The 27616-nt window shown below is 39.8% G+C and overlaps 1 protein-coding gene and 1 long non-coding RNA gene across 2 annotated transcripts in view; both read left to right on the plus strand.

The window, feature by feature from the left end:
* Positions 1-27138, plus strand: part of LOC108698296 (astrotactin-2-like) — a 1031088-nt gene extending 1003950 nt beyond the window's left edge. Inside the window, exons 20-22 of the mRNA XM_018229686.2 lie at positions 1367-1467; positions 2759-2942; positions 25969-27138. Of these exons, the coding sequence (XP_018085175.2) occupies positions 1367-1467; positions 2759-2942; positions 25969-26206 (523 nt within the window). The 3' untranslated portion in view covers positions 26207-27138. The remainder of the gene's footprint in view (positions 1-1366; positions 1468-2758; positions 2943-25968) is intronic.
* LOC121396902 lies at positions 22189-22608 on the plus strand. The gene is made up of 2 exons (XR_005963259.1): positions 22189-22283; positions 22560-22608. It is a non-coding gene; the product is annotated as an uncharacterized LOC121396902 (long non-coding RNA).
* Positions 27139-27616: the final 478 nt, after the last annotated feature.

Genomic DNA, 27616 nt, shown 5'->3' on the forward strand with positions numbered 1-27616 from the left:
GCATTTATATGGCATATTTTTTCTGGCAACTGTGCTTCAGTGGCTGCGACCAAAAAAATGCATATTTTCTGCATTTATATGGCATAATTTTTCTGGCCTCTGTGCTTCAGTGGCTGCAACCAAAAAAATTTATATTTTCAGCATTTATATGGCATAATTTTTCTGGCAACTGTGCTTCAGTGGCTGCGACCAAAAAAATGCATATTTTCTGCATTTATATGGCATAATTTTTCTGGCCTCTGTGCTTCAGTGGCTGCAACCAAAAAAATTTATATTTTCAGCATTTATATGGCATAATTTTTCTGGCAACTGTGCTTCAGTGGCTGCGTCCAAAAAAACTGGGAAAACAATGTCTACAAGGTCAACGTATGGCGAAAAATTACTATTTTCAGCATTTATATGGCATATTTTTTCTGGCAACTGTGCTTCAGTGGCTGCGTCCAAAAAAACTGGGCAAACAATGCCTACAAGGTCAACGTATGGCAGTTGTTTAAAGAGAACAGTAGATTACTAGCCAGCAAAGCTACCTAAGCTAAAATGTCCCTCAAATCCCTGCAGACTTCTGTCCCTCCAATACAGAGCAGTATCAAGCAGATTACTAGCCAGCAAGCTTACTATCATCTGTCCCTGAAATCACTAACAGCTCTCCCCCTACACTATCTCTTCCAAGCACACACAGGCAGATTTTTCAGATACATTTTTGCCCTTGATCCCCCTCTGGCATGCCACTGTCCAGGTCGTTGCACCCTTTAAACAACTTTAAAATCATTTTTCTGGCCAGAAATGTCTTTCTAGATGTTAAAGTTCGCCTTCCCATTGAAGTCTATGGGGTTCGCGAACCGTTCGCGAACCGCTCGCATTTTTGCGCAAGTTCGCGAATATGTTCGCGAACTTTTTTTCCGACGTTCGCTACATCCCTAGTGTTTAACACCACCCTTCTGCATGTTACTGCATTATTGTACTCTACCCTCTGGGCTGGTATAACCCACTGACGTCAATGAGACAAATATAAGCGAAAAAAAATATTTTGCAAAGGGTAAAATGTCCCTACAACTACTCATTTGAGTGGTCATTGATCACTTGCATTGACTTGTGTATTCCCGGTACACAGAGACCAACACATTCATACCTTATTTTTTGACACCGCAGAACCCTAAAAATGGGATGTTTAGCTGAATCCATCTGTTAGCAAAAGCCAATTACCCAGCTAAGGAATTCCTTATATTATTATAAAGCAGGTCAAAAAAAGTAGCCAATCCTCAATTTATGTTATGCAAATTAATATTATGGTTATAATGGAACATTGAATCTTATCACATAGTTGGATGCTGCACTCTAATTGAGATAACATTACTTCTGTCCATAGGTTCACTTTGTTTGCTGTGGATACACATGGGAGGCACTCAGCCCAAAGCTCTGTCACTCTTCGCACTGCCTGTCCGCTGGTAGATGATAGTAAAGCTGAAGGTATGTTTGTCTCCACAGTCTATGATGAAAATCAGTACACCTCATTTTTGGCAGATGCCCATCTCAAGGATCTCCAAACTAGCACATTAAACTGAAGGGTAAAATATAATAACCCCACTACCTTGTGTCCTCTTGATTAATGAATCCTTTTACTGGGTATAAGAAGTTTCTATGTCACATGACCACTACAAGTCATATGTTTGTAATACAGTGGCTGGAGAGCAAGAAGTTATATTCTATATATATATTAGCATTTTCCATGGAAAGAAGTCAGGATATATTCAGACAGAAGGTTGGCAAGTAGACAAAGTTTGCAGTAGTTAATATAAATTTCTATACAAATGAATTTCCTAGTATTGTATTTTGATACAGTACAATTAGTGATCCTTACTATTCTTACTCTTTAGACTCACATTTTTATGATCAACAGCAAAAAACAGTACTAAAGTTAATCTGTCAATTTTTTTTAATCAAATTCCCGCAGACTATTCTCAAGCTTTTAACTACAAGTATAGGATTTATTATCAGAAATGCTTGGCACCTGGGTTTTTAATTTAATTTTTTAATAATTTGGATCAACATAATTGTTCTAAACATTAAATAAATCCAGTAGGATTATTGTGCTACCAAGCACAGCATCTACTTGTTTACAGGGGAAAATGGGGCCTACAAACAGACAACCATGGAGGAGGTTGAATGGTGTTTTGGGTTGGGCTGCTTCCTGAGACTAGGTACATTGAGGCTGTGCATGGCATCATGAAATAATGAGATTACCAAGGCATTATGCAGTGTAGTATTAACCCAGCATCACAAAGCTGGGATTCTATCACAGATCTTTGGTTGTCTCTCGGAACAATGACCCTAAGCATTTCAAAATAGCATACAGGAATTAAATGCCATTGAACACATGAGGGAATATATGAAAACTGGAAACATTTGCAAGTCCAAGCTTTCAGAAGAGCGATATTGAATGCTCAGCCATGGCTATTATATCTAAGTTTCAACAATTTTGTAATAGAATAATTTAAAAGTAATTTGCAAATTATCTGCAAAGAAAGTACAAAGGTGGCAATATTTTAGCCACAATTGTATGTCCTTTCGTAACATCTTCCCATTTGCACCACATTTTAATGTAAAATGGTCATCATTATTTAGCTTGTAATTGCAAAAAAATCGCCTAAATTGCCTATCTTCTATGTCATAAATAATTGAATCACAAGAATAGAGATCAATAAGCTAGAGCACCTCATTTGACATTCATACACGTGGTAAACAGATGTTATTTTCTCAGAAATAGCAGATCGCATCTACACCCTGTACAATGGCTACACCAGTGGAAAAGAGCAGCAAATGGCATACAACACATTAATGGAGGTGTCAGCTTCTATGCTTCTACGTGTTCAACACCATTATAACTCTCTTTACGAGAAGTTTGGTGACTTTGTCTGGCGCAGTGAGGATGAACTTGGACCCCGGTAAGTAAATATGTACCTGACCAGTGCACTCCTTTTGCAGAAAAATATATATATATCCATGTCCTCTCTACTGCAGTGGGAGCCATGTACCCACTGGCCTCTCTAATAGCACAATAACTAATCATAGATGGAAATCAAACATATTGTAACGAAAACAAAAATGATTTTATTTTATGAAATACCACTTTTAACAACAACAATGGAACTGTCATATTGTACAAATTTTAAAGACTAAAAAGAATGTGAAAAGCCATTCTTTCAAAACACCATCAAATCTGAGCAAGTAGCATTGCTTTATTCTTTTTTGCTCCTCGTTTCTTTTTATGTCATGATACAACACAGGCTCTTGATCTGTAATTTAGAAACTGTTAATAACAGTTAATTTCTCAGCTCAAAGTACCAAAATCAGCTTTTTGGTTTTGTTACAGTTAAAAAGGGGCTTACAGTGATATTTATGAGAAATGGTATACAGTAACATAACTTAGGTATTTAGTTGAGTTGTATTTTTAGTAATTTTTCTGATAAATTCAAGTTAATTCAACAAATGTAGATATTATCTTCAGTCTAACTTTGCTCAGAAAGCATGTTCAACACAAACCTTATTCATTCCGCAAACTGGTATTTTTGAAATAGTTAGGCCTCAGTTTTTTTAATGTTTATTCATGTTGTATACAAGGATATTTGCATAGTCAATATTATCTAAAATTGTTTATAAATATATTTTTATCTGTGTTTTCAATACTGAAGTCTTTTGGAATGTCGGTTTATACATTCTCAACACTTAGGGGCATATTTATCAAGGGTCAAATTTCGAATTGAAAAAACTTCGAAATTCAAATTAAAAGAGACCAACCGAAATTAATTCGAAGTTTTTTTTGGACCAATAGGACCGAATTCGAATCGTACGAATCAAAGGAATAGCGCATTCAATCTAATTCGAGTCCACCAATTGACTCCATAAAGGTTCTAGGAGCTCCCCCATAGGCTAAAACAGCAATATGGCAGGTTTTAGATGGCGAATGGTCGAAGTCGAATTTTTAAAGAGACAGTACATAATAATAGATTTCAATTTTCAAATTTTCAATTTTTTCTTTAATTGGAATCGAATTTGGACTATTTCCTAGTTGAAGTATACAAAGCTCGAAATTTTAATTTTTTTCATTCGAAAATTCACCTAAATCTGCCCCTTTGAACATTTAAAAACAATGTCTGATGTCATATCATTAAAAATTTGGAAGAGAATATGACAAGGGGCTCAAATGTGAAAAAGCAATATACAAAACAATTTTGTAAAGATAACAAACTATGGGACATTAAAAATAATTATATTCCTACCCCATACTAGCATCACAGATGTCACTCAAAACATACAAACTGGAATGGAACATTGTGAACATTCTAAAATCTTGCGTGATTTGCTGAAAATTCAGGAGATTTCATAAAAATAATTACAAATAAGCTCATTTAGCCTAGCCTTAGTGGACAAAATGAATACATATGTTTATAAAAAAAATTCAAATGGGTGGTTAAAATTACAATGGGACAAAATGCAAACCATGTAATTATAATTGATTAGTTCATAAAGTTCCTTGGATTGCTATCACAAGACTCTAATTCTAGGGTTACTACTGTATATCACGTATTGTTTAAAAGTGGTTATCTGTTTATTCAGCCCTGGAGCTGAACAGTCGAGTTATATCACAAAGATAGGCAAATATAAATGTAGGGATGTGAAAATCTTAGACACCCTTACAGATTAAAGACAGGCACATCCCTAGTAATATGGATGTCAGGACTTACCCTGGTGGTCTAGTGGGCAGCGGGGTCCACTGCCGCTCCTTCGGCGTGGACGCCCACTGCGCAGCTCCCTCTTCCTCCTATGCCGGTTCCTCTAGGGCGCATTATTTAAAGGCGCAGTCGCGCTGGCGTGATGACGCCAGCGCGCAATTGGCGCAAATTTCAAATGTATAAAAGGGGAATTTGGCTTTCAGGTAATTGCCCGTTGTTAGGTTCAATTTGCCTTGTTCCTGGGTGTTGTATACTACCTCTTTTGACTGATCTATTGTGTTTTGATCCTGCCTGGCCATCGACTATTCTGACCTCTCCAACCTGAGTCTGATCTGTTTGACTATTCTACTGCTTGGGCTGGCCCGGCCTGCCTGTTCCTGTGGCTTCCTATCTTCCAGCATCCTTGTAAAACAGTCGTGCCCCATTGCCTGCCAGAACTTATGCCTTGCACCTCTCGTTAAGTCCAGGTGGCATCTGAGTACGCTGAGGGCTCCTCCCGAGGCCAAAGGCGGTCACTTAACTGGTGAAGTCGAGCCGAGACCAGGGTGCTTGGCATCTGTTCGGGTGTAGGGTGCCGACCGTGACAGGACACCTCAGTGGGTCCTTATGGGGACCTTGTGCTTATGTAACCCCTGTAGTTCACACAGTGTACACCAGATGGCACTGTGCCAGATTATAAAAGGTTTAGGAACCATGTGTTCTGGGTCCATTGCTTTAGCCCAACCAAGCAGGATGGAAGGGAATGGGTAGTGTCGACCCTAGGCACCTTGGCCCTAAAAATTAGACAGCTATACTCAATTATAGATCACTCTTGGAGTGATAGAGAGGTTATTTAGATGAGCAGCTCAAGGCTCCGCCGAGGAGATTAGAGGGATTAAGATCCCAGGGTATTACTGACCCGGAGTAAGGAACCAAGTGTTGAGATAGAGATGGTAGGAATTCCCCTAGTCTGCCACTGGAAGATATCCTGAAAACTGGGCAATACCCATCACATGCTGTCAACTAACTCTCTGCTGTATATTCCCTAGCCTGTGGGGATTCAGCCTATACGTGCTGTGAGTATATGCTTCCTTTATGCTGCTGTGTATGTTCTATACTCCATTGTGGATCAATGTGCTGAATGATCTATGTGCTATTGTTCAATAAACACTGTTCTTTGTTCAACCGTTAAAGGGGAAGGAAACCTAGTCGGCGCAAACCCCCCACCCCCCCTCCCGTTTGTTGCTCCCCCTCCCTCCTCCCCCCTGGCCTACCTGTCCCGCTGGGCAAATGCCCCTAACTTGCTACTTACCCTTCTGCGCAGGTCCAGTCCAGGGAGTTCACCGACGACATCTTCTTCCACGCGATCTTCTTCCTGCTGTGAATGGCGTTTTGGCGCATGCGCAGTAGGAGCATTTTGCCGGTACGGATCTACTGCGCATGCGCCAAAAGTCACGCGCATGCGCAGTAGAACGTACCGGCGAACTGATCCTACTGCGCATGCGCCGTTCACAGCAGGAAGAAGATTGCGTGGAAGAAGATGTCGTCGGTGAACTTCCTGGACTGGACCTGCGCAGAAGGGTAAGTAACAAGTTAGGGGCATTTGCCCAGCGGGACGGTAGGCCAGGGGGGGAGCAGGGAGGGGGGACAACAAACGGGAGGGGGGTGGGGGGTTTGCGCCGACTAGGTTTCCTTCCCCTTTAAAGAACTACTGGCGCCCATCATTGTGCTATCGCAACTGGTTACAGTTACACTACACCCTGCCTCCACCGCGTTGCCATGGCGCGACGTCCCACCCTGGAGGATAGTACTGCCGCCATATTGAGTTTGGTTTCCATGCTGTTGGACTCGGCTGAGTCAGAGAGGTGTGTTGACGAACCTATTGCTGAACTTGTTGGCGAACCTGTTGTTGAACCGGAGGTTCCGGAGCCTACTATGGAGCCTTTGCCCTGTGCTACTACCCCGGTGGAGCCTGAACGGCAGTATGTATACCAGGGTACCTTTACCCCAAGTGAAAGGGGAATGATGATTCCGGCCTGTGGCGTGTGTGATATGGAAGCGCCCAACGAATTGGAGGACCCGGATGGCGTGTGTTCGCAATGTGAGACCCGCTTGTGGATGGGACCCTTTAACCGGGCTGATCAACCTCCATTGGTGGAGAAGACACGGCACAAGGTGAGCGGCAAAACTATTCTCATCTATCAAGAGATAGAGGGTGCCCCGGGGGTGTCAGCGGCTGCGACCCCCTCACCAGAACCTGTCCCAGAACCCGCGCTAGAGCCGGCCTTCGTACCCGTACCCGAATCCGTACTAGATGGGTCCCCCAGTGAGTCTACGCTCACTTCAGAATGTGCCTCCCCAACTGAAGTGGTTCCGCTTGAGAGAGATGTGCCCATGAGCGCGGCTGTGGTCAGTGAAATCACCCCGTCCGGCTGGACGGCAGATGTGTGCTCTACTACCCCTTCGTTGAAGCCTGAGGGCTTGTGTGATGTTTTGGTGGCTGTGATGCCTACACCATTGGTTGTGCATACACCAGTGTCGGATGCACCAGAGGGAGAAGTGTGTACCCCTTCTGGTATAGGGGCCCCCGTTTGTTGTGTCCGTGCACCAGAACCGCTACCAGAGGAATATCTGTAAAGGGCGTGGCACGCGCCTGAAGTTGATGCGGCCTGCAGGCCTGACACTGTTCTTGTATCCTCGGAGGAGGAATACTTTCAGCATGTTCTGATTTCTAGAACAGAGAACCTTCTTGTTGATATTCAAGAGTCCAATACTCCTATGGTTGTTATAAGAGCCGCCGCTCCTCAGGTGAGGTCTAATTCTTCTGAGCCAGAGTCTTCATCCCGCAGAGTGTTGCTAAGTGATTCCAACTCCAGTCATAGGCCATGATGTGGATTGGAGAAAGTTTTCATTTAACCGATTGGGGCCGATTGCACCCATAGCCCCCTCCAATATTGGAGGATGATGAGGATTTGCTGGAGAAGTTGATGTCCTCCAGTGTGAATAATGCTGATGAATCCATACTGGAAGTTCCTGCACAGATTCGGTGCCAAAGTAAGAGATCAGTGGTGAGTGAGCCAACCAAATCCGTATGCCCCAAAGTGATGGTGCCTCACTTCACCAAAGTGATGGTGCCTCACTTTAGTGAGCCAGGAGAGAGCACTAAAGTGGCTGAATTGTACCACTATGAGTGGGGAAAGATATCCCTGGAGAGGGAAAATAATCTGCTTGCTGCTATTCCCAAGCCTAAGGAAGACAATCCCTTAGGACCTGTTCCAGGATTGGAAGAGTATGAGGAGAATAACCCCACAGCTGAACCTGAGTGGGATCCTTCTACCAAAGTGCCTCGCAGTTTTATTGCTCCTCCTATCATAGGACCCGAGGAGGAAAAAGATTTCTGGGTGCTGCCAGGACGGGCAGATCCCAACGTCTTCACTTCTGTGTCCAGAGTACAGAGAGTGATAAATTTCCATGTCCATAGAACTTGGGGTTACTTTATGCCCTATGCTCCTCTGTGGGTGTACATAAAGGTGGCTGCATCTTACAAGAACTGGCTGATCGATGAGATCCTACGAAAGGAGAAGATGCACCACAGTTGCATCACAAACCCTAACAAGGTGAGGCATGAGCAGGATTGGCAGTACCTGCGCTCCATCGAGAAGGAGTGGTGGTATGGTCGCACCATTCTTAAGAATGCGGTGAAAAGTTGTGGCAAGTATAATCCCACCAAGTACTTTAATTTGGAGGTCTATTTGGGAGATGGACAATGGGTGGACAAACCCCATCCCAAGTACTACATCCCCTACGAAGACACCAAGGCCAGGTTTCTTCATATGATCTGAGTCTACTGGTGGGTTGTGGTTTCTTTTCGGAAGGACATTGTGTTTTTCCACTGATGATACTCCATTGGGAGTTTGTTTCCAGTTACATTTTCCTGTCCCTCCAAAGTGACTGAACTTTCTTCAGGGAAGGATTTTTCTTCTTTTGCTCCTCTTGGAGTAAGGTCCAAGGACTGTTTTAGTTAACACCTGCCCGTTGGTAGGTTCATCCAAGTTTTCCCTTTACCCTCCTAAGTGCATTTGAAAAGGACTGTGGGTTTGACTATTTGATGGACTAGAATACTGATGTGTTTGAAATGCAGTATTTCTAACTTGTACCTTCTTTTGCAGGTGTTTACTAATAAAGTTTACCTGCCCATGAATGAAACTGTTGCTATTGATATGTTTATAAGATTATAAGGTAATGGTATAGAAATGCAATACATATAGCTAAGTGCAATGTATTTTTGGTCTCTGAAAAGGTTTCTTGCATGATGTGCCTTAACTGCTATATTTTCAGTATTTGCTCTTGAAAGGTTCCTTGCCGGGACGGAAGGAATTCACCAGGGGGAGAATGTAGGGATGTGAAAATCTTAGACACCCTTACACATTACAGACAGGCACATCACTAGTAATATGGACACCTCAGTGGGTCCTTATGGGGACCTTGTGCTTGTGTAACCCCTGTAGTTCACACAGTGTACACCAGATAGCACTGTGCCAGAGTATAAAAGGTTTAGGAAACGTGTTCTGGGTCCATTGCTTTAGCCCAACCAAGCAGGCTGGAAGGGAATGGGTAGTGTCGACCCTAGGTGCCTTGGCCCTAGTAATTAGACAGCTATATTCAATTATAGATCACTCTTGGAGTGATAGAAAGGTTATTTAGTTGAGCAGCTCAAGGCTCCGCGGAGGAGATTAGAGGGATTAAGATCCCAGGGTATTACTGACCCGGAGTAAGGAACCAAGTGTTGAGATAGGGATGGTAGGAATTCCCCTAGTCTGCCACTGGAATATATTCTGAAAACTGGGCAATACCCATCACATGCTGTCAACTTACTCTCTGCTGTATATTCCCTAGCCTGTGGGGATTCAGCCTATACGTGCTGTGAGTATATGCTTCCTTTACTATAGCGCTACATAAACATTTTCAATAGTGCTTTGCAAAAGCTTTCTTCCCTTGGAATAGGTTTAGTCCAGATGCAGGTGGAAGGTAGCCACACATTTAATAAGACAGTAACTTCCACAGATGATGGTATCATTAAAAGTTGTCACATAGACAGTAGCCTGTTGGAAGTATTCCCAAACAAATATTTAAACTTCCTCCATATTGCAGGTCAGGTAAGTAGATCATGCACAGTTTGGCCTTACACATGAATTACCATATTGAGTAAGATATCAAGGAAAGAGGAGTAGTTCCTGCCCTATCCACTCCTCACATGGAAGGATCATAGGATAGTTGATTTAAAACATCAGCCAAATTGCATAACTATATCACTATTATACAAACTGAAGGATAACAGTCAATTGGCTTACCCCTCCATGGGTTCCCACCCCCATATCTGCCTTTGTCTCAATATCCCTCCCACATTTCTGTTGTCTGATAATCTCATAGCAAAAATATGGCAGTAGCTTACTTGCTGTCAAACAGACTTTGCAGAGAAATGCTATAAATATAAGGCAGCATGTGTGTTCTCTTTTATTAAAGGAACAGTAACACCAAAAAAAGAAAGTGTTCTAAAGTAATAATAATATAATGCACTGTTGCCCTGCACTGGTAAAACTGATCTGTTTGCTTCAGAAACACTACTATAGTTCATATAAACAAGTGTAGAAATGACGGAAATCGAATAAAGGCTATATGGCAGAGGTTAAATAGTGGATAACAGATAACACCATTATATTCTACAGAGCTTATCTGCTGTGTAACCTGAGCCTTTTTGCCTTTGAATGGCTGCCCCCATTGCTACACAGCAGCTTATTTATATAAACAATAGTAGTGTTTCTATAGCAAACACAGCAGTTTTACCAGTGCAGGGCAACACTGCGTTATATTTTTATTACTTAAAAACACTTTCACTTTTTGATGTAACTGTTCCTTTAAGCGCTATTCAATAAGAAAATGCTGTTTAAGGGAATAGTATATAGCTTCCCAGTATGCTAAAATCAGTTTATAGAGAATACTAGATTGTAGATGTAGCATGAAGAGGCAGCTGCAGCTATGAATGATTGTAAGGCATGCAACTGCTCTCCCATCATACCTTTGACTGGTCTTCCTTCAAAGGTGACCTTGCTTATAATGTCCTCAATAGTTAATTAACCTTTGACATTCCATTATGGTCTTTCCTTTGCTGAACAGTTATTCTGTTATTTACTGTTATTTCTGTTATTTTTCTGTTATTTAAATGTCTAGCTTGTCTTGTAAATCTTTTTTTTCACCTTCGTTTTACAACAACTTGTACTGACTGATACATCAAATAAATGGTTTAAGAATCTTGGCAAAAAGTCTTGTTTTTGCTGTCCTCCATATTTTTTCCAACATTTTTAACAGTTTTTATTTACTGAATATTACTGTAAGGCACATCAGCCATCTGTGAGATATGACTTGGTGCATTGATGGACCATCCTTCATATCCTGTTTTCATCCATGCCTCCAAGAAAACCAACAATGATGCATTTAAAAGATGGTTTGCTTCTGAGAAATCTAGTGCCTTACACACACCTATCATTCCTCATGATCCAATAGTTGCTCTATTGGTCTTGCCACAACTCTTTGATCAAGAAGGTCCTCACCCTTCTGTATGCCCCTATGGAATATTTTTTTCTTTAGTATGGGAATTATCTTAATTGTACTAAAAAGACTGTAGATTGCTTTAGTAATATATGTGCTTGTCCCACTTGTAGACTTGTTGTTGCATGTTCTGTCTGTTCCCGGCTTATGACTTCCTGTGCTCTACATTATGGAACAGCCACTTCCTGTTCCAGACCAACCTTACAGATCTCATCATAACCCTCCCTACATTCAATGTTAAGACATTCTAGCGGTGGTGGTATAGAAAGCCTCATTTTCACCTAATGAAGGATCTTCAGAAGTTTTATTTTGCTCCCGAACTGGCTAAAACATTTTGTAAAGGACATTTATGCCTTCATGGTATCCTCATCTGATTGTGGGGGGGGGCTCCTTGGTCCAGTGACTAATAATAACTGGCCCAATCTCCTTCCTTTTATGTGTATAGTCTCCATTTGGCCACTCTTCTTCCTGTTTTCTGAAACTCTATATTCTAGTTGCCAGAACTTATTTTAGAAATTTCATTACCTTTAGTTTATTAGTTGGAGTCTATCTTAGTTTACACTAAGACTGTATTTTGACACAAGACTGATGTCAACAAACATTGCTGCTGTCTTTTAATATTTTAAATTGTATACCAAGCATGTATATTCTCATCAGCCAAGTTTACTTTTTTTTTTAGACTTTTTATTTAACATTTTGATATTCTGTTGTTATAGCAGATTATTAATTACATCTGTACATCCAAGCAGTGGTGTTCACAGACAATTGAGTCTGTGAAAAATGCCAATTGTAGGAATAAGAGAAAATAAATAAACAATTAAATAAAGAAAAGGAAGAAAGAAATATAAATTTTGTATAATTTTACCGGATTGAGGTACCAGTCATACAGTATTTTATAGCCATTTTCCTTAACAATTGTATTGCTTTTCTGATATGTGATGCTTTTCTGATATGGCCTTACGCAGGAGTCCCCACACTTTACGAATGCGAGGTCTACTTTTAGAGATGTTGTCCCATTATGATCTACATCCATAAAAGTATTGTTAGCATTCTGTTCCATGGGAAATATTACTTAAATATTGTTTTATGAGAAAATGTATTTTGCTATATTTAAGAAACAACTATTTCTTATGTAACCTTAACATAATAAATATCTGAATGAAAAGCATGAAACAGGAGGGTAATTTAGACAAGCTATTAGTCTTGAGATCTACTAATCACCAGGTAAAGGTCTACTGGTAGATCCCGATCTACCTTTTGGGCAACCCTGGCTTAACGCAACCTCCCAATGGTTCTTCTCTTGCACCTTGTTAAATCTCCTTTCCCAGCTTTCCATATATTTTACTGGTGTATTTAGTCCTTTAAAATTTAAAGTCGCCAATTTAGGGTCAGGTATTATATCTTTGTGGTGGTGGGGGCGAGTATCTTGTTCTGATAAAGTTACCTCGTGGCAGGAGACTCCACATGGCGAGAGTCCTACTGGGATAGGGTAGGGTGGGAGGAAGAGTTAGGTATTAAAGACAGAGTAAATAAAAAAATTCTTGTTACTTGAAGTTCCTAAACCTGACTGTTTTGCCAACCTGAATGTCCCTTCTTAACTTGTCAGTTAGAGTTTTTAATGCTACAGGCTACTGCTGCACTACTGCTGCACAAATACAGGTTAGTTAGAAAGGTAATGTAAAAGCATCTGGCAAATAATTTTATGGCAAAATTATAAATAGCATTCAAAGATAATGTTTTAATAGATAATAAAAAAATGTTATTTTCTGATGTCCGTATCTCTTTAAGCCTTTGGAACTACTGAACTACACTTGTGTAAGGTACAGTTCTGGGCTGCTCTTGATGCTGGGGCAGCCTCCTGTGTTGTGGGAGTGGTGTGTCATCTGCATGAGGCCAAGGCTGGTCCTACACCATCTAGTGTTCACATATATTGTCACATGTGATAAATGTGAGATTCACGGGGTCCTATTATGGACATGCTACATTACTGCTGGTGCATTATCTCCTTCAAAGATGCACCAAAATCAACTGTGGCCATCCAGCCTGACATCTGTGTACATTGCCTAATTGATACCTTTCACGTTAATTTACTGGCCCTTGGTCTGTTTCTGAATTTTGCCTGTATGCTTCCTACAATAACTTTTTTGATTTGTTTTAAATATTTAATTCTTTGATTGTTTCCTTGACTTACTTGCCTGGTTTTATGATTTTTTTACAGTCTGACACATCCCTTGGAATGGGCTTTGATATTTGACAGTAGCAAATAGTAAATTATATAGTTAAAGATCTACAGGGACTACAGGTGTTCAACGTTCACAAGAACAGGGAACATTTGGGAGAAGGCATTGTGGGTTTAAAGACAATGATTTGCTGAAAATTTATTTCAACTTGCTTCAGCTTCAGTGGCCTTCTAAAGAATGAGTGAAAATAAGAGAAACATCTGACACATCTTGAATTCTGTGAAATGGATGCTATAATGCCAATAGCAGACATATATTCAGATAAAATTTTTGCATGTACTTTAAGTTTTGCTATAGCAGTTGCTGAATGTAAGTGGCTGGAATAAGATTATTTTCAGATGAAGCATGAGATAATTTGTACAGTTGTCTCTGCACCATAATAGTCAGCTTTGGATCTTGAGAAGATGTTTCTTATGATTCGATTTTTACAGCAAATCTCTGGTTCTTCACAGTTACTGACATTAACTGGCACCCTAGTTTCAACCATCTTTTTGAACAATGGCATCTGTGAAGATAAAGTTCTACGTAGGACACCAAACTAATTCTTGGGTTTCCTGAGAGATGCCTTCTTAGGCACTAACTGCCAGAAGTTTGTAATTTATATGTGGTAGAAGGCTGGCCAACCACTTTTTTTTTAAAGTTTTAATTTACTTGTACAACAGCATATTTGCCGATGGGCACAATAAAACATTTCTTCTTTACATGTGAGTTTGAACCATCTTTTTTGTATTTGTCCGGCAAGCCGGAGTACATGCGAATGAACAAACCTTTTTTCTCTTTAACTTATAACGGATACACAACAAATAAGAGGGAATGGGGGGAAGGAAGGGCGTTAGGCTGTGTATATTACCCAGTTTACTTAGACATCCTGTACTCAGTGCTATTTTATCTGTTCTCTTGTGCTGTAGCTAAGTCCAGGGTGTCTGGCCACTGGCCCCAGACTTTATCATATTTGTCTGGGCAGCCTCAGCTCAGATAGGTAAGTTTATAGAGTAGGAGGGCCTCATTTATAAAGGATTTCCATCTTTTCAGGGTTGGTGGGTTGGGTAATTTCCAAGACAGAATAATTGTTTTCCTAGCATAGAAATACAAAACTCTCAGTAGTGAGCACCTGTACTTGTCTGGCACTATATGCTCCACCAGTCCCAGGAGACATGTTTCTGGTGATGGCACCTTTGGCAAGTCCAGAGTTTGTTCTATGAGAGTTGTTACTTTTGCCCAAAATTTATCAATTAGCGGACAGGTCCAGAAAGTGTGTATAAATGTGCCCGGGCTGACCCTACATTTGAAACAAAGGTTATTTGGCAAAAGGCCCATGAAATGCAGCCTCGTTGGCGTGAGGTAGGTTCTGTGTATTGTACGGTATTGTATCAGAATATCATTGCTACCAATTACAGAGGGTAAGTATGAGTGAGTAATGTCCTCCCAGTCCTCTGAGTCTAACTGTGGCATATAAATTGCCAATTTAACATAGCTTTGTGCAAAGGGCTTACCCCTCTGTTTGTTGAGGATAAAATAGATCCAGGAGGTTAGCCCTTTCTTAACAGGTGCCCTGAGCGCTTCCTCAAGGGTTCTATAGGGAGGCCTTGGGAGGCATAGGAAACTGGCTATTTGCTGCATGTCTGAGCTGAAGGTATCTGAACCACATGTTTCTAGGGAGGTTATATTCTTTTGCTAGCGTTTCATAGGCTTTAAATTTTTGGTTTTCGTATATTTGTTCCAGATATTTAATTTTATATTTTGCCTACAATGCTGGGTCTGAAATGAACATAAAATGGGTCATGTGGGGGTTACACCATATAGGAGTAAAGGGGGAAACAATGTTTTGTGTCTCTTTATCGTACTTGAGGGCTTTGGCCCATATCCCTGATAGCATGATTATAGTAGAGGGGGGCAGCCCCTTTGAGTGGTCCCCCGTAGCAAGTGATTCAATCAATCCAGCTGCCTCTACTGATATGAAAAACGCTGCATTGTCGGCTGGGGAGGAAAACCACCATGCTATGAAACTAACTGTGTGTGGTAGTAGAGGAAAAAGTGTGGCATTGATAACCCTTCTTTGTTTTTGAGGGCAGTTAAGGTCTTAAGGCTTATGTAATGATGTCACACAAGGTAATGATCCATATTGCAGCAGCTGCGCCGAGACCCCCCCCTCTGAGGCAGTGATGTCATTCAGTGTGGAGGTTCTTAGTTCAAAGGTGGGACAGTTGCAGTTTGATTTACATGAATGGTGGATATAATGGATGGTGGGGGGATGTGGTTAAACCCTTAGAGAACCCTTGCACTTATGTAGCTACAATTACCTCTGTATGCTCAGCTTTCTCTAACATACCTCATACATCATTATATTTTATTATGGGCTAATAGTAATATTGGTTGCTATAGGTAATGGTTTCTTGTGTATAGTACTTCCCTGCTTGTTATAAAAACATTATTTTGTGTTGCAAAATGTGGTAGGCGAAATAATAGTCCATTACTGGGTTAATCAGAAAGGAAAATAATTTTATAGAGCAATTTACTCTAGAAAAGGCATCACAGAGGTCTGAATAGAACTGAAAATCACAGTGCTAAACATGTTTAAAGACTAGACTGGAATGTAAGTATTTTCATTGACAGAGTTGCTGAAACGTTTCCTGATGTTATAAAAAGGGACAGCAACAAGTCATTGTCTTTACTTCTGTGTACCAGTTTATGTTCTGGTGTGTCCCAATCAATCATTTCAGCTATACAGTTTCATTTTGATTTATGGGGGCCATTCCCTAAACTTCTGCCACTGGTGTGTCAACCAGCAAAACAAAACACAAGTGGTTCTCGCCATGTTTATGTTAACAGTGAACTGAACTGATTGCAGATTTCTGTCAGTCTTCAAGACCGTCTCTATGGCTAAATATTGGGATTTGGGAAAACCTTGTCTTCTGGCCTTTACATTTATTATTCTCAGAGAAGAGAAAGTATTTCCAGATGTTTGGGCTTGAATGGGCTTTTCTTTGCTTTCCATGTGGCCCTCCTTTTCTTATCACACCATAGTGTGTTGGAAACAGTTACAAAGTGGTGTGTCTTTCATCTTCCTGAGTGCTCTCACTGCTTTGCCTTGCCATAACCACTTCACCCATGAATGGTCATGTAATCCTCAAAATGATTTCATAGGTCAGTCCTTAATATTCAGGTTGTAGTATTAATGTTACAGTTATGGACTGTCGTACGCGATGTGCTAATCTCAAATTAACCTCCTGGTGGTGGGATAAAATTTAGGGAATATCTGAAATCTTAAAAATAATTCTTTGTAAAGAATATATTACAACCTTATGAATTTAATATGAAATTAACCAGTACCAGTCACGGTCTGCCTATGCCGTGAGGATATCTATCTCTTGTATTCGTTGTATTTACATCTTTTTAATGATGCTTGTATTCAACACCATGCTATAGAAAAAACAAATTCTAGTAGCAAAAAGGCTGCTTTATTATTGCTAGCTTTAATCTTGATGTATACAGAGTGAAACCCAGGCAAGCTATTTGTTAGTTAAATTTCATAAATCACAAGTATCCATAGAATTCATTGAAAATATGTGTTTATAAAACTCTTACATCTTTTTCTGTAGGTGGTCTCCCATTATATACATGTCATATAGCATATGGTCAGATTCAAACTGGTACTTTTAAAGGCATGGCTGTTTATGTTCACATGTTCTGAACTTAAACTCCCTCATGCAGTTACCAAAATGCTTAAAGAAAATTTCACTCAGATGCAATTTCAATTTAGTCTATATAGTGTATATAGCTCTGTTTAGATTTGTATATTTATTAGAAAACTATACCAAAAACAAAGCAGGTCTCCATAAAAATATATTGCATTTAACAGCTCATATGCAAAACCCTGCTTCATCTAAATAAACCATTTTCATAAAAATATACATTTTTAAGTACTTAAAATTTACAGTGCACACATGCATGTTACGTTACACGAGCCAATTTATGGACAAAGTTCCGGCTTTTACTCCCACACTTCTTCCTGTTTTCAGTTAGAGCCGCCAGGTGATCTCTGAGCAAAGAAAATTTTCCAGGGGGGGGGCAAGGAAGAAAACATATTACACAAATTCCTACCGACGCAGTGCGCCACAAAATGCTTTGATCGCCACCATTGTGTCTCTTTCCTGGCCAGTGTCGGACTGAGGGGCCTTGGGCCCACTGGGACTGCTGTCCAGGGCCCCCCCACCTTCTGTGATGCGAAGGTGGCGCACATGCACAAACAGCGCCACATGCATGTGCCAACCTTGCTCATTGCGCATGCGCAGACGGCGCTGTGCAGCACCAAAAAAAAAACATTTTTTTCTAAAAACTGAGAGAGAAGGGGTCTGGGGTCCAGCCCTGGTCCTGGCCACAAATCAAGTTGAGATCTTACTCCTTTGCAAAGTGCGTATTTTACTTTTGTGCTCCCCCCTCAGTCATTGTACATGTGGTCCATACAGGTAGTTTTCTGATTCTCTCAGTATGCCTTATATGTTCACTTTCTTCAGGCCTATTGCAGTTGACATCAGGAGTAGGAAAATGTCCTTCATCAAATGGAGCTTCTCCAAAGTCATTCCTAACAGGAGCAAGATGACTTGCATTCCATATGCGTCCATCAGACAGTTCATATGTGTATGGTCCTTGCTGGCATCTCACTTCAAGTGTTGTAGTAAATTTAGATTGTCGTTGTTTCAGTATTCCTGGTTTCTTAATTCTGACTAAAGATCCAGGCTGAAAGTGTACTTCTCTGGCACCACATTTTCTGTCAGTATAAGCCTTCCATTTGGCTTGTTGACGTTTCACAATGTCAGCAGTAGATGATTTTGTAGGCACAGTATTTTGTGGAAGTTTGATGTCTGCAACATGTATCTTAGTGTGCATCTGTCTGCCATGTAATAATTCAGCTGGAGATGATTGGGTTGTTGCATGGCGTGTTGCTCTGTAGTTATGTAGGAACTCTATTCTAAATACTTTCCAAGATTTCCCAGTAAGATTTGCTGTCTGTATTGTTTCTTTCAGACTTCTGTAGAATCACTCAATTTCTCCCTTTGCTTGTGTGTAATACACTGAAGATTTCCTATGCACAATATTTCTCTCTCTCAGAAAGAATTCAAACTTAGATGAGACAAACTGTGGGCCGTTGTCTGATATTAACTCCTTTGGATTACCTTCTCTGCTGAAGACTGTAGACAGAAATGTTATTACTGTAGCTGATGTTATGTGAAAAACAAATGCAATTTCAGGTCATTTACTGTAATAGTCTATCAAGGTTATAGCAATTCTGCAGTCTATAGGAGCATCTGCAAAAGGACCGACAATATCAATAGCAAATTTTTCCCATGCTGAATCAGGAAATTATACTGGCTGAAGTGGTGGTGTATGTGTGATAGCTGTTTTGTCATGATTCTGACAAGTAACACAGTAATGAATTGCAGTTATCACATCTGCATCCATTTTAACTTTGTGTTCAAAGTTCTTGGCACAACCCAGTGAAGTGTTGCTTTGTGGTGACATTTTAGACACTGGCTGTGTGGCAGGCACTGGTGCTGTAGTAATGAGACCCATCAACTAATTGTAGGTTTAATACAGCAAAGAGATCCCTTCTAGGTATAGCAGTACCCTTATTCACAATGTAAACATCACATTTTGCAGTACTGTATTTGATTCAAATTGTACAGTCACTGGCAAGCAACCAAGCACAGGGATTGGATCTTTTAACTAACTGACCAGTTTCAGGACAGGTGCAACAAGCGGATCTTTTGCAAAGTATTTCAAGAAAATATCCTTTGGTAGTATAGAAACAGCTGAACCTGTATCAAGCATCAGGTTAATGGAGTACCCTTTGTCAGCAGAAGCAGTATTGACATTGACAGTGCATATAAACTTGTCTGGAATAAATGTACCAGCTTTATCCACACTAAATACTGTAAAATTTATAGTAGTGACTTGGAACATCTTTAGCAGAACTACGGCAGATCTTAGCAAAATGTCCTACCTTTTTGCATTTGCGGCACTGTATAGCTTTTGCAGGACATGTAACATAATTTGCAGTGTGTTGTGTTGAACCACAGCCAAAGCAGTATTTTTTATTTGTATTTGCTGCACGATTTTGCAGTGTAGGTGAATCCCTTTCCTAGCACTGTATTTTGCCTGTGACTGTGCCTTATTAGGCCACAGTGTTGAATTCACAATCTGTACATACCCAGCAGTTCCCTGACTGAGAGTTTTAGCCATTGCCACTGCTGTTTCAATTTGGGTAGCAACTATAATAGCCTTTGCAAGGGTTAAAGCCTGCTTTAGGAGCAGTCTCTCTCTAATGTGAGGTGAGTTTGTTTTTTCCACTATTTTGGTCTCAGCATTTCATCTGTTAGACTCCCAAACTCACAGGTAACAACCAGCTTTCTCAAAGCTGCTACAAATTGTTCTGTGGATTTGCAATAATGCTGTCCACATTGGCGGAATTTATATCTTTTAGCAACCACATTTACTCTTAGCACGACATCTTGTCGCCAATTTGTTATGTTTTGGTAGCGGAAGATGAGTAGAGTATAACAGTGCTTTTATTAGCAGGCTCATGCAGCCATTACACAACAGTAAGCAACTCTAACACCACAAGCTGTATAGAAAGTATACACAGTATAAGTCTTGAGCACAGTGACATCTACAGGCCATTTGTATAAAAACCACACAGAGGAGACAGAATAGTAAAATGACTGAGGGGGGAGCATGGAGCAGAGGAGTAAAATACGCACTTTGCAGAGGAGCTGAGATCACAACTTGATTTGTGGCCAGGACTGAGGACAGAGACATGATGGGGGAGATCAGCGCATTATAAATGGGAGGACCGAGGAGTGACTACAGCTCTGTGAGTACACAAACACACAATGCATACACGTCCGTTGTCGGCGGCAAGTGGGATGCCATATGTGCTCCGCAAAGCCAGAGACTCCCCTCCGCATAGAAAAGAGCAAACAGTCCAGTCCAGATACAGGTGCCCCCGACCAACCCGCACTTTGACTTGCGTGCTTTCTTTACATTGAAACATTTTGGTGGGTTTTGTCCAAGTCCAAACACCAAGAGCTGTGCAGCAATTGGATGGGAGGCAGGTTCAAAGTGCTTACATATCACTGCAGGCCATGATCGTGGAGGATATAGCAGGACAGAATAAAGAAAGAGCGAGTGTGGAACCTTGCAGAGATATAAATAGAAGTCCTGGGCAGCATCGGCAACTTAGCTCTGGTGTGCACAATCTTTGCATGACACCTGGCAAGAGAATATCCTTAATTATAAAGTACAATTCCGGGGGGTGGGGGAATTGGGGAATTGCCCCTATCTGTGGACGCCGATGTCTCTGAGGCAGCACAGAGAATATCATAAAATGGTGGCTCAAGGTAAAAGGCAAGATTCTTTAAGAGGTCACTTAATATTATATAAACCATCTGTTGGTTAATTATTCATTCTAGGGGGAATAGTTTTCCTTTAATGGTAATATTTACATTGCAATTGGTTAATATGTTTAACTTGTTATTTGTGTTTACACAGAAACACAAATGTTGAAATAAAGGCATTGTATACAAGAATAGTGTTTGTCATTATTTAAGTGACGGGAAATGCTGTTTTAACCTTTTCCCTGCCAAGCACGTAGGTACTACTTTCTGGCAGGAAAATGCTCTGACTGCCAAGCACTTAGTACCTACTTGCTGCACAGTTCAGGGTCCCTCGCTGCACTGGCGGCTTTAGTCGCCGTGCAGGCGAGTCTGCGCGTCCCCAACCCCTTAGGCAACGAGCTAAGGAGGTTCCCACATCATCGCAGGGCCCGACTTCAGTCTCTTACCAGGCTCTTACCTTATGCAGAGTCGCAGGCACATCGCAGACCTCGTGAGACACAATCCAGCACCGCCCACTCACTTCCTGTGAGCAATCCTGGGCCCTCCAACGCTGCCAAGGATTCCCCCCAGCCACAGAAATGGTAAGTGGCGTTTACACACATTTACACACTCACATGTATGTACACACACACACTACACATGTAACTAAAGGTAGGTGGTTTTTTTTTTTTTTGCTTTTCTGGATTTTTTTGTCTTTTGTACACTTACATACTTTTGCACATATTTACACACTTACATACACATATAGACACATTTACACACTTTTTAGAGCAGTACACACACTAACACACATGTTTTATTTTTTTTTTGTTTTTTTTTTAGTTCTTCATTTTATCTATTTTTCACTTATTTTGCTAAAAACTGTTTATTTCACAGCGTGACTATTGGATCAAGCATTCTGACCGCTAGCCACGCTGTCGGATCAGTTATTTTGTTATGTCATTGATTTGCCTAATAGTTTTTTATTTTTTAGGATTTTATGCTTGCATTGTTATTTGCATTGTTGTTTTTTCTAGCGTCGTTTGCACTTTGATCATTTGGAGCACAAGTTTTTTTTTGCAATTTTGGATTCGCCACAATATGTACTTTACAAAAATATATGGTTTTGGGGGTTTTTTCTGCTGTTAGAGGGTCTTGGGCACATAATATTCAGTCCAGCATCTATTTTCACAGAAGGTGAATCGGAAGCGGAGAAAATTCATATGCACTATTTTTATTTCGGGTCCGCACATGCCAGATGCTTTGGTATATCTATGCATATTGGGCATAAAACTGTTCCATAGACCCTTGGCGTCAATATTTAGGGTGTTTTACAATTGTATGTAAGAAATTGGGTGAGATAAATGTGGCCAATTGCAATATGTTTAGACAATTTTCAGTGTTGCTTAGCAGTATGGAAGTTTGGCTTAGAAAGACATAATTACTTATTTTGGATTCGTCAAAATGTGTACTTTCCAAAAATAAACAGAAAAAAATCAAATACACAAATTTTTTTGGGGGTCCGCACATGCCAGATGCTTTGGTATATCTATGCATATTGGGCATCAAACTGTTCAGTAGACCCTTGTGTCAATATTTAGGGTGTTTTACAATTGTATGTACGAAATTAGGTGAGATAAATGCGGCCAATTGCAATATTTTTAGACAATTTTCAGAAATGTCATAAAAACTGCTGCCTTTAGCGTTGCTTTGCAGTATGGTAGTTTGGCTTAGAAAGACATAATTACCTATTTTGGATTTGGCAGAATGTGTACTTTCCAAAAATATATGGTTTTGGGGGGTATTTGTGCTGTTAGGGGGTCTTGTGGCTCAATATTCAGTCACTGGTCTATTTTCACAGAAGGCGAAAAGACATTGGAGAAAATTTAAATGCACTCATTTTTTTTTGGGTCTGCACATCTCATTTTTTTTGGGTCTGCACATGCCAGATGCTTTGGTATATCTATGCATATTGGGCATCAAACTGTTCAGTAGACCCTTGTGTCAATATTTAGGGTGTTTTACAATTGTATGTACGAAATTAGGTGAGATAAATGCGGCCAATTGCAATATTTTTAGACAATTTTCAGAAATGTCATAAAAACTGCTGCCTTTAGCGTTGCTTTGCAGTATGGTAGTTTGGCTTAGAAAGACATAATTACCTATTTTGGATTTGGCAGAATGTGTACTTTCCAAAAATATATGGTTTTGGGGGGTATTTGTGCTGTTAGGGGGTCTTGTGGCTCAATATTCAGTCACTGGTCTATTTTCACAGAAGGCGAAAAGACATTGGAGAAAATTTAAATGCACTCATTTTTTTTTGGGTCTGCACATCTCATTTTTTTTGGGTCTGCACATGCCAGATGCTTTGGTATATCTATGCATATTGGGCATCAAACTGTTCAGTAGACCCTTGGCATCAATATTTAGGGTGTTTTACAATTGTATGTAGGAAATTAGGTGAGATAAATGTGGCCAATTGCAATATTTTTAGACAATTTTCAGAAATGTCAAAAGTCGCTGCCTTTAGCGTTGCTTTGCAGTATGTTAGTTTGGCGTAGAAAGACATAATTACCTATTTTGGATTTGTCAGAATGTGTACATTCCAAAAAATATATGGTTTTGGGGGGTATTTGTGCTGTTAGGGGGTGCAATACACAGTCACTGGTCTATTTTCACAGAAGGCGAAAAGACAGCAGATAAATATTTTTAGACAATTTTAGGCAAAATGTCATAAAAACCGCTGCCTTTAGCGTTGCTTCGCAATATGGAAGTTTTGAGTAGAAAGACACAATTACCTATTTTGGATTCGTCAGAATGTGTTCTTTCCAAAAATATATGGTTTTCTGGGGTGAACATACATTTCTGTACCTTTGCCCCTTGAAAAATGCTGTAAATGTGCTGATTTTGCAGTATTTGGAATTACAGAACTGATATGGGGTGTCTTCGTTCTGGGGCCCCTATACGCCACATACTTAGGTGTACCTATGCATATTGGGCATCAAACTGTTCAGTGAACCCCGGTCTTTCAGATTTAGTGTGTTTTATCTTGGTATGTAATGTTATGTGTGCGATACGATGCTTCAGATATGGAGTATTGAGGTGATTTTCGGAAATGTCATAAAAATTTCCAGATTTAGGAAATTTTTGCGGCTTGGTATTTTGGAGTAGAAAGACATGCATACCCATTTTAGATTCGTCAGAATGTGTACTTTCCAAAAATAAATGGTTTTCTGGGTGAACATACATTTTTGTACTTTTTCCCATAGAAAAATGCTGTAAATGTGCCGATTTTACAGTATCTAGAATTACAGAACTGTCTTCATTCTGGGGGCACTATACGGCACATACTTAGGTGTACCTATGCATATTCGGCATCAAAATGTTCAGCGGACCCCGGGCTTAGACATTTAGGGTGTTTTATTTTGGTATGTATTGATATGTAGGAGATACGATGCTTTCGATTTGGAGTATTGAGATGATTTTCAGAAATGTCAAAAAATTTGCCAAATTTGCAGCTTGGTACTTTGGAGTAGAAAGACATGCATGCCCATTTTAGATTCACAGGAATGTGTACTTTCCAAAAATGTATGGTTTTCTGGGGTGAACATACTTATTTTTTACTTTTGCCCCTTGGAAAATGCTGTAAATGTGTTTATTTTCCAGGATTTGGAATTACAGAACTCATTACTTGTATGGGGTGTCTTCATTCAGGGGCCCCTATATGCCACATACTTGCCACATACTTAGGTGTAGCTATGCATATTCGGCATCAAACTGTTCAGCGGCCCCCAGGCTTTCAGGTTTAGAGTGTTTTATCTTGGTATGTATTGACATTTAGGAGATACGATGCTTCAGATTTGGAGTATTGAGGTGATTTTCGGAAATGTCATAAAAATCTCCAAATTTAGGAAAGCTTTGCGGCTTGGTACTTTAGAGTAGAAAGGCATGCATACCCATTTTAGATTCGTCAGAATGTGTACTTTCCAAAAATATATGGTTTTCTGGGGTGAACATACATTTTTCTATTTTTGCCCCTTGAATAATGCTGTAAATTTGTTAATTTTGCAGTATCTGGAATTACAGAACTGATTTCTCGTATGGGGTGTCATCATTCTGGGGCCCCTATAAACCACATACTTAGGTGCACCTATGCATATTGGGCATCAAACTGTTCAGCGGACCCCGGGCTTTCATGTTTAGGGAGTTTTATCTTGGTATCTATTGATATGTTGGAGATACAATGCTGTAGACTGGAGACTTTGAGGTAATTTCTCAAAAATTTAACATTTTTATAAAAACTGCTAATTTTAGGAAAGAATTGCAACTTGGTAGTTTTGAGTACAAATATATATTTACCCGTTTTGAACTCGTTAGAATCTGTTCTTTCCAATAATGTGCAGTTTTTTAGGGTATACCTACTGTTAATGGAATGTTTGGCCTTGAAATCAGGTATGCAGTTTTGTGGAGCAGTGCTGTGGAAATTTGGTAGTTTGCTGCTTCTAGCTTTTGATCTATAGAAGTAAGAAATCTCCATAAAACTGTATATATTTTGTATTGGCGCGTTCGGGAGACACAGAACTTTCCAAATCTGCTGTGTTCTCGTACATAAAATAAATTATGTTTCTGATATTTGCGTTTGTATCATGTGAACCTGTTTTTTTGTTTTTGTTTTTTTTTTAAATACACTTAGAAGCCCATATCTTTTTACAGGAGTGTCCTGAAAAAAACAATATCTTGTTTTCCTGGGTAAACTAAAAGACCCCCCCCAGGAAAGGCCCCTAAAGTGGAAGAGCACAAAATGTTCAAAACCTGGCAATAAAAGTATCAACTTGGCCAAATTGGCTGGCAGTGAAAAGGTTAATACCTAATAAAGCAACATCATTTATTGGAGTATTTAAAATTAATGAAAATGGGCCATAAACAGTTTTCTAAAGTCCTACAAATGTACTAGAATTATGCAAAGATACAAGGTACATCACTTGCTTTTGCATGCTCCATTAAAGGCATCCCTTTAACATACTTTTTGTTTCTTTGCAGGAAAGCGCACCTGGTATTAAGACGACTTGAAAAAGTCAGTGGACACTGCTCAGGCCTTCTGCGGAGTGCCCACATCCAGGGTCGCATAGACACCATGCCTTATCTAATCTGTCGTAGCGAAGACCTCCGGACCTCAGGATTTATTTGGTACAATATTCTGAAGGATAACAAGGTGACATGTGAAGAAAAGATGGTGCCAATGCCTCGTAATATGTACGGAGACTCAAAAGGCCGATGAACCAGCCATTTCTAGCCTACTCTGAATGGAGGCTGTTTGTAGCATTGAAGGTCATGCAGGGTCAAGTCATTAACAGCCAAGATAAAGTCAAGCAACAATGTGACTTTTATAATACAGAAACAAAGGTGCTGTTGAGACTCTGTATACGTTTTTAAGAGTGAATTTTTCCCCAATTTTTATGTTTTGTTACAGTTCCCGCTATCAGAGGCTCTCCAGAGTCTGGAAAGGCCCCAGGCCTAAGAAAAATACCAGACTGAATAACTGCAACTAGAGAAGCTTTACCAGCTAGTGTGTTTAGAGGCACTGCTACCAATTGACTTCCAGAGATGGAGTTTTTCTTTTGAATTTTATTTTTTCAAACTAATGTGGAAAAAGATGCAGGAAACATATTTTTTTTTCTTTTCTCCTAACAAACTCAGTACTGTGTGTGTAGATTTATACCAGGCACTGACAAGCTCTGTTTAATTAAACATCTTCCTCCCATACAAAACAGTTTGCGTTTTCTGGGTTATTGATTTTTTTCTGGGTGATGTTTTTAGATTAGATTAGGGTTCACTTGCAAATATGAAACCTACTGGAGTTGTGTATCACTGGGTACTATGGGCAAGTAAGTGCAAATCACAAAAAAATCAATTTATGCAAACAATTGCACTGAATGCACAATTATTGAAATAGTGGGGCTGCTGATCTTATTCTATACATATAACATGAGCTGGGTGCTAGTGTATCTAAAGAAAAATAGAAATGCAATATCTAGTGTTGTTTTTCTGCAAATCTGCATTCACAGTTACTTTTGAAATATCCATTTGTATGTTGCTGTTGGTTGTTCTCATGCATTAGACAGAGGATTTAATGAATGTGCATGAAATACAGGTATGCAATCTGTTATCCAGAATGCTCAGGATCTGGGGTTTTCTGTATAATGGATCTTACTGTAATTTGGATCTTCATACCTTAAGTCTACTAGAAAACCATGTAAACGTTAAATAAACCAAATAAGATGGTTTTGCTTCCAATAAGAATTAATGAAATCATAGTTTGGAACAAGTACAAGGTACTGTTATATTATTACAAAGATAAAGATAAAGGAAATCATTGTTAGATTATAATGGAGTCTATGGGAGACTGCTTTTCCATAATTCAGAGCTTTATGGATATGGATAAAGGGTTTTCCGGATAATGGATTCCATACCTGTATCATAGGTTGATGCTTCATGTGTCTTCATATCACCATTATAAAATTATGAAATAAACTTATAATACTAGAGAATTTCTGAAAAGCTATTATTGTAAATTTTACATCCCACCAATATAAATAATGCATAATTAATTTCTATGAGTTTACATATTTCTGGAATTTACGCTATTTTTTTTCTGGTCCCCTGAAAAACGAAAAATGGGGGTTCTACT

The sequence above is a fragment of the Xenopus laevis genome, chromosome 8L (assembly GCF_017654675.1).
Source record: "Xenopus laevis strain J_2021 chromosome 8L, Xenopus_laevis_v10.1, whole genome shotgun sequence".
Classification (NCBI taxonomy): domain Eukaryota; kingdom Metazoa; phylum Chordata; class Amphibia; order Anura; family Pipidae; genus Xenopus; species Xenopus laevis.